General features: G+C 35.0%; 1 protein-coding gene across 4 annotated transcripts in view; it reads left to right on the forward strand.

Annotated features, from left to right (window-relative positions):
* Positions 1-13,937, forward strand: part of ABCD2 (ATP binding cassette subfamily D member 2) — an 87,492-nt gene extending 73,555 nt beyond the window's left edge. For 3 of the 4 annotated variants that reach the window (XM_060113239.1, XM_060113240.1, XM_060113242.1), the window contains 2 exons: positions 3,781-3,906; positions 13,718-13,937. In XM_060113239.1, coding sequence (XP_059969222.1) covers positions 3,781-3,906; positions 13,718-13,937 — 346 coding nt within the window. The remainder of the gene's footprint in view (positions 1-3,780; positions 3,907-13,717) is intronic. The other variant, XM_060113241.1, reaches the window with a different exon arrangement.
* The last annotated feature ends 657 nt before the right edge of the window (positions 13,938-14,594 follow it).

Raw genomic sequence — 14,594 nt, forward strand, 5'->3', positions numbered from 1 at the left:
TTTGTGTCATATTTTAGATTCCATATATCATATCCATATGATAGCTCTAGTTGCATCATGTTGCTGCACATGACCTTATTTCATTCTTTTTTATGGCTGAGTAATATTTCAGTCTGTATGTGTGTGTGTGTGTGTATGTGTGTGTGTGTGTGTGTGTGTGTATACTCATTTTTATCCATTCATCTGTCGATGGACATTTAGATTTCTTCCATGTCTTGGCTATTGTAAATAGTGCTGCTATGAACATAGGAGTGCATGCATCTTTGCAACTTATAGCTTTATCTGGGTATATGCACAGGAGTGGGATTGCTGGATCATATGGCAACTCTATTTTTAGTTTTTTTGAGGAAACTTAATACTCTTTTCCATAGTGGCTGTAACAATTTACATTCTTACCAACAGTGTAAAATGGTTCCCTTTTCTTCACAACCTCTCCAGCATTTATTATTTGTAGACTTTTTTTTTTTTTTTTTTTGCGGTATGCGGGCCTCTCACTGTTGTGGCCTCCCCCGTTGCGGAGCACAGGCTCCGGACGCGCAGGCTCAGCGGCCATGGCTCACGGGCCCAGCTGCTCCGCGGCATATGGGATCCTCCCAGACCGGGGCACGAACCCGTATCCCCTGCATCGGCAGGCGGACTCTCAACCACTTGCGCCACCAGGGAGGCCCTATTTGTAGACTTTTTGATGATGGCCATTCTGACTGGTGTGAGGTGGTACCACATTGTAGTTTTGATTTGCATTTCTCTAATAATTAGCAATGATGAGCATATTTCCATGTGCCTTTTGGCTATATGTATGTTTTATTTGGAGAATTGTCTATTTAGGTCTTCTGCCCATTTTTCAATTGGGTTTTTTTTTTATTGTTGCTTTTATTGAATTGTAAGAGCTGTTTGTATATTTTGCAAATTAAGCCCTTGTCAGTCACATCATTTTCAAACAGTTTCTCCCAGTCTATAGGTTGTCTTTTCATTTTGCTTATGGTTTCCTTTGCTGTGCAAAAGCTTACAAGTTTGATTAGGTCCCATTTGTTTATTTTTGCTTTTATTTCTATTGCCTTGGGACATTGAACTAAGAAAACATTGGTACAATTTATGTCAGAGAATGTTTTGCCTGTGTTCTCTTTTAGGAGTTTTATGGTGTCTTGCCTTATATTTAAGTTTTTAAGCCATTTTGAGTTTATTTTTGGTGTGAGGGTGTGTTCTAATTCCATTTATTTACATGCAGCTGTCCAACTTTCCCAATACCACTTGCTGAAGAGACTGTCTTTTCCCCGTTGTGTATACTTGCCTCCTTTGTCAAAGATTAATTGTCCATAAGCGTGTGGGTTTATTTCTGGGCTCTCTGTTCCATTGATCCATATGTCTGTTTTTGTGCCAATACCACACTGTTTTGATTACCGTAGCTTTGTAATATTGTCTGAAGTCTGAGAGGGTTATGCCCCCTGCTCTGTTCTTCTTCCTCAGGATTGTTTGGCAATTCTGGGTCTTCCAGGGTTCCATATAAATTTTAGAATTATTTGATCTAGTTCTGTGAAAAATGTCATGGGTAATTTGTTAGGGATCACATTAAATCTGTAGATTGCTTTGTGTACTATGGCCATTTTAACAGTAAAGAACGTGGGATACCTTTCCATTTCTTTGAATTATCTTCAATTTCCTTTATTAGTGTTTTGTAGTTCTCAGCATATAAGTCTTTCACTTCCTGGTGAAGTTTATTCCTGAGTATCTTATTTTATTTTATTTTTTGCTGTGATTTTGAAAGGGATTGTTTTTTTGCATTCCCTTCTGATATTTCATTGTTAGTGTAAAAAATACAACCCATTTCTGTATATTAATCTTGTAACCTGCTACCTTGCTGAATTCATTTCAGTTCTTCTCCTCCAATTTGGATACCTTTTATTTCTTTTTCTTGCCTGCTTGCTATAGCTAGGACTTCCAATACTATATTGAATAGAAGAGGGAGAGTGGGCATCCTTATCTTGTTCCAGATTTTCGTGGGAAGGCTTTCAGCTTTTCACTGTTGAGTGTTATATTGGCTGTGGGTTTGTCATAACTAGCTTCTATTATGTGGAGATATGTTCCCTCTTTACCCACTTTGGTAAGAGTTTTTATCATGAATGGATGTTAACTTTTGTCAAATGCTCTTTCTGCATTTTTCAATATGATCATGTGGTTTTATCTTTTCTTTTGCTGATGTGGTGTATCGCATCGATTGATTTGCTTATGTTGAACCGTCCTTGTGAACTTGGGATGAATCCCATTTGGTTGTGGTGTATGATCTTTTTTATGTGTTGTAAGATTTGGTTTGCTAATTTTTTTGCGAATTTTTGTGTCTACATTCACCAAAGTTGTTGGCCTGTAATTTTCTTTTTTGGTGATGTCTTTGTCTGCTTTTGGTATCACAGTGATGGTGGCTTCATTAGAATGTCTTTGGGAGTGTTCTCTTCAACTTTTTGGAAGAGTTTGGGATGGATCAGTGTAAGTTCTTCTTTGTATGTTTGGTAGAATTCTCCTGTGAAGCCATCTTGTCCTGGACTTTCATTGTCATTTATTCTAAAATATCAGAATTTCTTCAGAGGAAGTTGTCCTGGTAAATACTTGGTACTGATTTTCAACCTTGAAATAAACAATAAATGACAGTGCATGAGTTGACCTTTGGTCCCATTAACAAAACTAAGTCATGCTACTGAGTACCAAATAAGTCCAGACAGTCTTGAAAGAAGACAGAGAAAGGGAAAAAAGATAAAGAGCTGTGGGGTAAAAATGAAAGGGAGAGAGTTATCAGAAGGAAATGGTGGCAAATGATAGGTGCCTCTGATAGTAGTAAACAATCATTTCCAGAGTAAAAATTGAGCTAGGAAAAAAAAATTGTTGAGTATAATCAGAAAAATATTTACTGATTTTTTTCCTTAAGAAAATGGTCTCAAAGTTACTAGGTTAAATGCCTACTCTAAATTTGTCAGATTAAACGTACTTACTTTTGCAGGGTCTTGGATCAATTAAATTCCATTAATTGTGATTAGGTACTCACATTGTTCATAAAATTATCTTCTCAATAAATGTTTGCCAACAGGGTTGTGACCTGTTTGATAGTTAGCTACTATGTGTAATGTATTTTTTGTGTTAATTAGTCAGAACCTTGTCACCAAGAATGAACCTGCATGCTGCAGGAAAGTGCATTCAGTAAGCTGTCTCATTTTTCCTCTGCCTCATATTCATGATTCACCCATCTGCAATAAAGCATATTGTATTATGAGCAGGAATCAAAAAATCTATTTTAAAATCTAAGAAGAGATGTAGAGAACAAATATATGGACACCAAGGGGGAAAGGGGCATGGGATAAATTGGGAGATTGGGATTGACATATATATATTATTGATACTATGTATAAAATAGATAACTAATGAGAACCTACTGTGTAGCTCAAGAAACTCTGCTCAGTGCTCTGTAGTGACCTAAATGGGAAGGAGATCCAAAAAAGAGGGGATATATGTATACATATGGCTGATTGACTTTGCTGTACAGTAGAAACTAACACAACATTGTAAAGCAACTATACTCCAATAAAAATTAATTTAAAAAGTAAAATCTAAGAAGAATATGAAATTCTAGTCTGAAGAGGGGTAATGACTGCTTTTTTGTTTTATTATTTATCACCTTTAATATTGTCATTTTTATCTTTTTCTCCTTTAAAATTGTTAACATTGCAGCTCATATTGCCCAAAGAAAGATTTACAATTCAAAATGAAAAATTTTAATCTATTTGTGCTTATTTTAAGACCAAAATATGCATTGCTGGATGAATGCACCAGCGCTGTCAGCATTGATGTTGAAGGAAAGATATTTCAGGCTGCAAAAGGGGCTGGAATTTCCTTACTTTCTATAACACACAGGCCTTCTCTTTGGTAAGTGTTTCCAATGCTCATTTATGATAGATGATTTTTTTATATTTCTGAAAGAATAACTTTGCCAAACTTTTTACTATAGAGCATAAGACATTTCAGTTATTTTCTGCCTGTATTTCTGTTAACGTTAAACTATGTCTAAAAGAGTAAAATCACTCTCAAGCTAAAGGATGAAGTTCATGTATTTGATAACATATGACAGAGATTAGTGATCTTTTCTGTATACTTCTGAGTAACTATGTTTAGGGTTTTAAGGTTTCCAAAAATTTGACCACCCAATGGGTGGGACCTTACCAAAATTAAATTGAAAACAATGTATTTCCATGTCAAGGGAAAAATTGAAATGTGAAAATACTGCTATTAAAATATGAGAGCTAAAATAAAAGTAATGGAAGAACAAAAGGTACCCCAAACCTAACATTTTAACAATGAATTTTTTGAAAATTATCATCACACTCCAATAATTCTGAAAGGAAGTAGAAAAATCCACTGATTTTTTTAAAACTGAAACAGTCATTATTCTATAGCATACACTGGGAAAGAACATATTTATATAATTTACATCACCTTTTTAGTTCTTTTTTAAAAATCCAGGAAAAAAAATATCACAACTTGATATCCCTCCAAATGATTAAGTTGGAGAAAGCACAGGAAAGAAAAAGTGTGGGGTTTTTTGCTTTGTTTTAAGGAAAAATGAACAAAACTGTTTTATAAATAATATTTCATAAAACCTAATGGGCCCTCCCATCAGGAAACTTGCACAAGCCTCTTAGATAGCCTCATCCACCAGAGGGCAGACAGCAGAGGCAAGAAGAACTATAGTCCTGCAGCCTGTGGAACACAAAACCACGTTCACAGACAGATAGACAAGATGAAAAAGCAGAGGGCTATGTACCAGATGAAGGAACAAGATAAAACCCCAGAAAAACAATGAAATGAAGTGGAGATAGGCAACCTTCCAGAAAAAGAATTCAGAATAATGATAGTGAAGATGATCCAGGACCTCGGAAAAACAATGGAGACAAAGATCGAGAAGATGCAAGAAATGCTTCACAAGACCTAGAAAAATTAAAGAACAAACAAACAGAGACGACCAGTACAATAACTGAAATGAAAAATACACTAGAAGGAAGCAATAGCAGAATAACTGAGGCAGAAGAAGGGATAAGTGAGCTGGAAGACAGAATGGTGGAATTCACTGCTGAGGAACAGAATAAAGAAAAAAGAATGAAAAGAAATGAAGACAGCTTAAGAGACCTCTGGGACAACATTAAACGCAACAATATTCGCATTACAGGGGTCCCAGAAGGAGAAGAGAGAGTGAAAGGACCCGAGAAAATATCTGAAGAGATTATAGTCAAAAACTTCTATAACATGGGAAAAGAAATAGCCACCCAAGTCCAGGAAGCTGAGAGAGTCCCATACAGGATAAACCTAATGATAAACACTCTGAGACACATAATAGTCAAATTGGAAAAAATTAAAGACAAAGAAAAAATATTGAAAGCAGCAAGGGAAAAACGACAAATAACATACAGGGGAACTCCCATAAGTTTAACAGCTGATTTCTCAACAGAAACTCTACAAGCCAGAAGGGAGTGGCATGACATATTTAAAGTGATGAAAGGGAATAACCTACAACCAAGATTACTCTACCTGGCAATGATCTCATTCAGATTCGATGGAGAAATCAAAAGCTTTACAGACAAGCAAAAGCTAAGAGAATTCAACACCACCAAACCAAACCAGCTCTACAACAAATGCTAAAGGAACTTCTCTAAGTGGGAAACACAAGAGAGGAAAAGGAACTGCAAAAACAACCCAAAACAATTAAGAAAATGGTAATAGGAACTTATACATCAATAATTACCTTAAACATGAATGGATTAAATGCTCCAACCAAAAGACACAGGCTCGCTGAATGGATACAAAAACAAGACCCACATATACGCTGTCTACAAGAGACCCACTTCAGACCTAGGGACATGTACAGCCTGAAAGTGAGAGGGTGTAAAAAGATATTCCATGCAAATGGAAATCAAAAGAAAGCTGGAGTAGCAATACTCAGATAAAATAGACTTTAAAATAAAGAATGTTACAAGAGACAAGGAAGGACACTACATAATGATCAAGGGATCAATCCAAGAAGAAGATATAACAATTATAACTATATATGCACCCAACATAGGAGCATCTCAATACATAAGGCAACTACTAACAGCTCTAAAAAGAGGAAATGGACAGTAACACAATAATAGTGAGGGACTTTAACACCTCACTTACACTAATGGATAGATCATCCAAAATGAAAATAAATAAGGAAACAGAAGTTTTAAATGACACAATACACCAGATAGATTTAACTGATATTTATAGGACATTCCATCCAAAAACAGCAGATTACACTTTCTTCTCACGTGTGCACGGAACATTCTCCAGAATAGATCACATCTTGGGTCACAAATCAAGCCTCAGTAAATTTAAGAAAATTGAAATCATATCAAGCATCATTTCTGACCACAATTGTATGAGATTAAAAATAAATTACAGGGAAAAAACCACAAAAAACACAAACACATAGAGGCTAAACAATACATTACTAAATAACCAAGAGATCACTGAAGAAATCAAAGAGGAAATCATAAAATACCTAAGGTGAAATGACATTGAAAATACGATGATCCAAAACCTATGGGATGCAGCAAAAGCAGTTCTAAGATGGAAGTTTATAACAATACAATACGACCTCAAGAAACAACAAACATCTCAAATAAACAATCTAACCTTACACCTAAAGAAACTAGAGACAGAAGAACAAAAAAAAACCCAAAGTTAGTAGAAGGAAAGAAATCATAAATATCACAGCAGAAATAAATGAAATAGAAACAAAGAAGACAGTAGCAAAAATCAATAAAACTAAAAACTGGTCCCTTGAGAAGATAAACAAAATTGATAAACCATTAGGCAGACTCATCAAGAAAAAGAGGGAGAGGACTCAAATCAATAAAATTAGAAATGAAAAAGGATAAGTTACAACTGACACTGCAGAAGTACAAAGCATCCCAAAAGACTAGTATAAGCAACTCTATGCCAATAAAATGGACAACCTGGAAGAAATGGACAAATTCTTAGAAAGGTATAACCTTCCAAGACTGAACCAGGAAGAAACAGAAAATATGAGCAGACTGATCACAAGCACTGAAATTAAGACTGTGATTAAAAATCTTCCAACAAACAAAAGCCCAGGACCAGATGGTGTCACAGGTGAATTCTATCAAACATTTAGAGAAGAGCTAACACCCATCCTTCTCAAACTCTTCCAAAAAATTGCAGAGGAAAGAACACTCCCAAACACTTTCTATGAGGCCACCATCACCCTGATACCAAAACCAGACAAAGATACTACAAAAAAAGAAAATTACAGACCAATATCACTGATGAACGTAGATGCAAAAATCCTCAACAGGGCTTCCCTGGTGGCGCAGTGGTTGAGAGTCCACCTGTCGATGCAGGGGACATGGGTTCATGCCCTGGTCCGGGAAGATCCCATATGCCATGGAGTGGCTGGGCCCCTGAGCCATGGCCACTGAGCCTGCACGTCCAGAGCCTGTGCTCCACAATGGGATAGGCCACAACAGGAGAGGCCCGTGTACCACAAAAAAGAAAAAAAAAATCCTCAGCAAAATACTAGCAAACAGAATCCAACAGCACATTAAAAGTATCATACACCATGAGCAAGTGGGATTTATCCCAGGGATGCAAGGATTCTTCAATATACGCAAATCAGTCAATGTGATATACCATATTAACAAATTGAAGAAGAAAAACCATATGATTATCTCAATAGATGCAGAAAAATCTTTTGACAAAATTCAACATCCATTTATGATAAAAACTCTCCAGAAAGTGGGCATAGAGGGAACCTACCTCAACATAATAAAGGCCATATATGACAAACCCACAGCCAGCATCATCCTCAATGTTGAAAAACTGAAAACATTTCCTGTAAGATCAGAAACAAGACAAGGATGTCCACTCTCACCAGTACTTTTCAACATAGTTTTGGAAGTCCTAGCCATGGCAATCAGAGAAGAAAAAGAAATAAAAGGAATACAAATTGGAAAAGAAGAAGTAAAACTGTCACTCTTTGCAGATGACATGATACTATACATAGAGAATCCTAAAGATACCACCAGAAAATTACTAGAGCTAATCAATGAATTTGGTAAAGAACCAGGATACAAAATTAATTCACAGAAATCTCTTGCATTCCTATATACTAACGATGAAAAATCTGAAAGAGAAATTAAGGAAACACTCCCATTTACCATTGCAACAAAAAGAATAAAATACCTAAGAATAAACCTACCTAGGGAGACAAAAGACCTGTATGCAGAAAACTATAAGACACAGCTGAAAGAAATTAAAAATGATACAAACAGATGGAGAGATATACCATGTTCTTAGATTGGAAAAATCAATATTGTGAACATGACTGTACTATCCAAAGCAATCTACAGATTCAATGCATTCCCTATCAAATTACCAATGGTATTTTTAATGGAACTAGAACAAAAAAAATCTTAAAATTTCTATGGAGACACAAAAGACCCGGAATAGACAAGACAGTCTTGAGGGGAAAAAACAGAGCTGTAGGAATCATACTCCTTGACTTCAGGTTATACCTCAAAGCTACAGTAATCAAGACAATATGACACTGGCAGAAAAACAGAAATATAGATCAATGGAACAAGATAGAAAGCCCAGAGGTAAATCCACCCACCCATGGTCAACAAATCTATGGCAAAAGAGGCAAGGATATACAATGGAGAAAAGACTGTCTCTTTAATAAGTGGTGCTGGGAAAACTGTACAGCTACATGTAAAAGAATGAAATTAGAAGACTCCCTAACACCATACACAAAAATAAACTCAAAATGGATTAGAGACCTAAATGTAAGACCGGACACTGTAAAACTCTTAGAGGAAAACATAGGAAGAACACTCTGACATAAATCACAGCAAGATCTTTTTTGATCCACCTCCTAGAGTAATAGAAATAAAAAGAAAAATTAACAAATGGGACCTAATGAAACTTAAAATTTTTGTAAACCAAAGGAAACTACAAACAAGACAAAAAGACAACCTTGAGAATGGGTGAAAAAATTTGCAAATGAATCAGTGGACAAAGGATTAATCTCCAAATATATAAACAGCTCATGCAGCTCAATATTAAAAAAACAAACAACCCAATCCAAAAATGGGCAGGAGAAAAAAAAAAAACCTAATGGTATTTCCCCTTTTTAAAAAATTATGATACCATTTTTATCATTCCCCTACTTTTTTATTGATTCATCATCATAATAATAGTTGCTAATGCCGATTCAGCACCTATTCTATTCCAAGCTCATTTTATTTAAGCCTAATAATAACACTATAGAGTATAGGTAGTCTAATTATTCCCATGATACAGATGAAGAAACTGAGAGCTAGAAAAATGAGAAAAATAATTTACTATGATCATACTCCCTATACTCTACTATATTGCTCTATGTATTATAAGGAGCTCAAAGTGTATCTCATGTATAAATCATAAAAACACTTTTTCATTCACCCTGCGTTCTACTCTACATTCGCATTTCTATTTCATAAATCAAAATCTTTTCCTTTGACATGTTAGTAACTATATAATGGACTCTATATGCTTTGGCTGATCACATATATGCCAAAGCTGTCATTATGTACATGACTTCAAACCTAGACTAAAATTGTGAGTAAGCTGAGCATTCCATGTAGATCAGGCTTTAACTGTTCAAACCTCTTTGACTGAATTCTACTTCTATAGAGAAGATAATAATCTATTTCACACTTTATTTAAACATTCAGATTTTTCATATTTTTCTTTCCTCAGATAGTTTACCTAAAAATAGAGGATTTCATGAAGTGACCCTTTCTATGGAATTTTGTAGTTTGTCTCTCTGTTGTTAAAGAATTAATTAGCATCTGGAGTGATAGGACCCTGATTTGCCAGTCTCCCCAGAGGCAGTCTGTATCTAGTCCAGGATGAGGTAGAGTCCATGTCAATGAGTGTGATTGCTCTGATTTCCCCTTGGATAAAACCAACAGGAACTGGTTTAAGACAGTCATGACATATGCCTGAGGAACCAGGCCAGAAGAACTCTTGAGTCCTTTCTGGCTCTTAGTCCTGGTGTTTTTATGACTTCTATCAATGGGTTATTATGCCTTCCTGTCATTTATTTCCTATTCAAGTAGCCTAAAGAGGCACTGGAAGCATATTCAGCCATTTTTTTCTTAATTTAAGAACAAAGAGGTTTTTGTTGTTGTTGTTGTTTTTAAGACCTTTTTTTAGTTTTAGGTTCACAAAAAATTGAAAGGAACAGAAATATGCCTTATACTCTCTGCCCAAACATGCATAGCCTCCCTCATTATCAACATCCCCCACCAGAGTGGTATAATTGTTACAATTGATGAACCTATACTGACATATCATTATCATCCAAAGTCCATAATTTACATTAGGGTTCACTTAGTGTTGTTCAGTCTATGGGTTTGGACAAATTTATAATTACATGTATCTATCATTATAGTATTATGTAGAATATTTTCACTGCTCTAAGAATCCTCTGTGCTCTGCTTATTTATCCCTCCTTCCCCAACTCCTAGAAACCACTCATCTTTAATGTTTCCACAGTTTTTCCTTTTCCAGAATGTCATATACCTGGAACCATACAGTATGTGGCCTTTCAAATTGGTTTCTTTAACTTGGTGATGATAGTCATTTAATTTTCCTCCATGTCTTTTCAAGGCTTGCTAGCTCATTTCTTTTTAGTGCTGAATGATATTCCACTGTTTTGATGTCACAGTTTGTTTATCCATTCACCTACTGAAGGACATTTGGTTGCCTCCAAGTTTTAGCAATTATGAATAAAGCTGTTATAAACATTCATATGCAGGTTTTTGTGCAGACATGAGTTCTCTCAAGTCCTTTGGGTAAATATCAAGGCATTCAGTTACTGGATCATACTGTTAAGAGTATGTTTAGTTTTGTAAGAAACTGCAAAACTGTCTTCCAAAGTAGCTCTACCATTTTTCATTACCACCAGCAATGAAAGAGAGTTCCTATTGGTCCACAGCTTTACATTTGGTGTTGTCAGTATTCTGGATTTTGTCCATTCAAATAGGTAGGTAGTGGACAATTTTTTAAACAAATAATAAAATCAAATTTTATACTTTCTAACAAGAAAAACATGTTTTTAATTGCAGCTACCCATAGTATATTTCCCCGTAAACTGAAAAGCGCATTAGTTCTGCTTTATGAAATAGTTTAGTCATTTTAGGTTGTAGAAATCTATTATTTCTGATTATCCTTTCTTCCTACATGAAATTCTTATTTTCCCTGAAAAGATTTCAGAAGAGGAAAATATGTATTATATTTTCCTCCATAACAACAAATGGGTAATTGTTGATTGTAAAGATGAAAATCAATACCAGTATCAGAAGAGGTCAAAAATTATAGAAGCTTATTAAATTATCTGATTCCTGAATATAATTACAATTTTATAATTATCACTATCCAGTGCTTTATCTTATTTGTGTAGAATGTCTGCAGATTATTTCCAATGAGGCTCTGTTAAAATAGTAGTTTCTTTTAAATTCCCCTGACTAAGATAAACTCTGAAATATTATTTTAGCCCATAATATAGAACACACCTTTGAATATCAGGTCATGAAACACCTATACAGTTTCTTCCCCCATGTAAAAACCAAATAATGTTATAGGACCAGAGTGATGAGCCAAACCTCCAATATAAATTGAAGATGGAAGTTGCTCAAGTTCTGAACTACTGTGTTCTAAAATTGTTCCTGGTTGTAGACCCAAGGTTAGGAAAGCCCAAGAGAAGTTGAGAATGAAATAAACAAAATGATTTTTTTACTATTATTTCTCTTATCACCATCCTTCTTTTGTTTTTCCATTACTTTTGTTTTAGCTCTCATATTTTAATAACACTTTTGTCACATTTAAATTTTTTCCCTTGATTTAGGAATACATTGTTTTCAATTTAATTTTTGTGAGGTACCACCCATTGTGAGGTCAAATTTTTGGAAAACTTAAAACCCTAGTTACTCAAAAGAATATGGAAAAGATTAATCTCAGTCATATGTTATCAAACATGTGAACTTCAGCCTTCAGCTTGAGAGTGATATTTACTCTTTTAGACATAGTTTAACTTAGTTTAGTTTCCCCATCTTACAGCATGTTAAAACCACCCAAACAAAATAGGATGAAACCCAAATTTCTATCAATTGGTGAATGGATAAAATGTGTAATACAATGGAATATTATTCAGCCATAAAAATGAATGAAGTACAACCACTACAACTAGATGAACTTTGAAATCATTTTGTTGGGTGGAAGAAGTCAGTCACAAAAAGCCACATTTTATATGAGTACATATATATGAAATGTCCAGAACAGAAAAATCCATAGAGTCATAAAGGAGATTGGTGGTTCGCAGGAGAAATTGGGAGGGACTGCTAATGTGTATGAGGTTTCTTTTTGGGGTGAAGAAAATATTCTGGAATTGGATAGTGCTGATGGTTGCATGAGCTTGTAAATATACCAAAAATCATTGAATTATACATTTTAAAAGGATGAATTTATGGTATATGAATCATATCTCAGTTTAAAAATGGAGGTAGGGGCCTCCCTGGTGGCGCAAGTGGTTGAGAGTCCGCCTGCCGATGCAGGGGATACGGGTTCGTGCCCCGGTCTGGGAGGATCCCATATGCCGTGGAGCGGCTGGGCCCGTGAGCCATGGCCGCTGAGCCTGCGCGTCCGGAGCCTGCGCGTCCGGAGCCTGTGCTCCGCAACGGGGGAGGCCACAACAGTGAGAGGCCCGCATACCGCAAAAAAAAAAAAAAAAAAAAAAAAATGGAGGTAAAAGCTACTTGATATACCCCCACTGATCATAGTAAATAATGACTGATGAGAGCTTAAAAGAGAGCAAGAAGTGAGAAAAACTGTAAGAGAAAAAACTGAGGACACATAAGAACATGTGCCTCTTCAGCATAGTGACAAAATGCAGTGGCTCAGCCATGCAAGGACAGCTCTGTCAGAGATTGGTGACCTTAGCCTTCATTTAGGAGAAGGTGAACTGCCTTCTGTCTCATCAATAAAGTCATCTCTATACCTCTCTGAAGTTCCTAATTATGAACTTGAGCCATGAGAAAAGAGATTAAATTATATGAAAGCATGGAAGTATTGATAGCTGAAGATTTCTATCAGTTCATTTTTTAAAATGTTTTAAAACTTTAATTTTTGAGAAATTTTTACTTATGTTGACTAACTCATTCCCAAAGGATAGTGTACTAATGAATTGGTATTTTATTTCCTTTATTTTTCTTAGTTATTTTTTAATAGCCTTTAAATTTTTTACTTTCTTCCCTCTGCTTCCTTTCCTTATTCCCATTCTAAGTATGCTTTGATATTTATTCATACTGGGCTATGAATATAAGTAGATGCAACAGTATGTCTTCCTTTGCAATTCACGTATATTCACAATATAAAATTAATTTAATACAAGCAATAGAATTTCCTAGAGGCTAGACTAATGACTTTTGGAGTAAAAAAATCACAATATTTTACCTCTTGAGGGATTCTTGAAAATCAAATGTAAAATAGGCACCTTACTTAAAATTTGCCTTTGGATATCAATTAGAATGATAAATTTATAACTAAAATGGCTTTTTGTAATTATTGCTAATAATATTATTTCATTTTGATTATGCAGGAAATACCACACTCATTTATTACAGTTTGATGGTGAAGGAGGTTGGCGCTTTGAACAATTGGACACTGCTATTCGTTTAACACTAAGTGAAGAAAAACAAAAGCTAGAATCTCAGCTAGCTGGAATTCCCAAAATGCAGCAGAGACTCAATGAGCTATGTAAAATTTTGGGAGAAGACTCGGTGCTGAAAACAATAAAAAATGAAGATGAGACATCCTAATTTATTTTTTCATGTTTTAAAAGTTAATTTTTAGTTAAAGGCTCAGAGACACTGTTATAGGGCATGCATTGTGTTAAGCTAAGCACAGAGGAAAAAAAGACAGCAAGAAATGTTTTATAAGGTTTTAGCATCAAGGAAATATAAGATCTGACTTTTCAGAAGAAAATAAACAAATGCATTATGTAAGATTAGTCATTATGGCTTATACTAATTTCTAGTGAAAGCCTGATTCATATGTAAAACAGGATTTTCTAGGCAACTTCATGATGAATACTAGATTTGCTAATGTGTATGTGTTGTGTCTGAAATTCTTAACAAACATGGGACATATCTTGAGAATGGACAACTTAAGAGCAGTGTTTGGGTTGAAACAAGGTACATAAAATTAGAAGTTTGAGTAACATTTCTATCCATTTATGGTTTTTAGATTTAACAGCTAGAATTCATGTTCCTTTATTGCTAGTGGTCAACTAAACCTGTGTACAAAACCTCTAACAGTTTGACAAATAATTTCAATATGAAAGAAAGTCTTTTAATGGCAGTGGTTGAAAGAAAGAAGCATGGCTCTACTTCTTTTATATGTACAAAATATCCTATTTTTAATTTTAGATTTTGAGCATCTCATGGGCACATATATTCATTTTAATGAGAATCTTA

Source organism: Mesoplodon densirostris, chromosome 11 (genome assembly GCF_025265405.1).
Source record: "Mesoplodon densirostris isolate mMesDen1 chromosome 11, mMesDen1 primary haplotype, whole genome shotgun sequence".
Classification (NCBI taxonomy): Eukaryota; Metazoa; Chordata; class Mammalia; order Artiodactyla; family Ziphiidae; genus Mesoplodon; species Mesoplodon densirostris.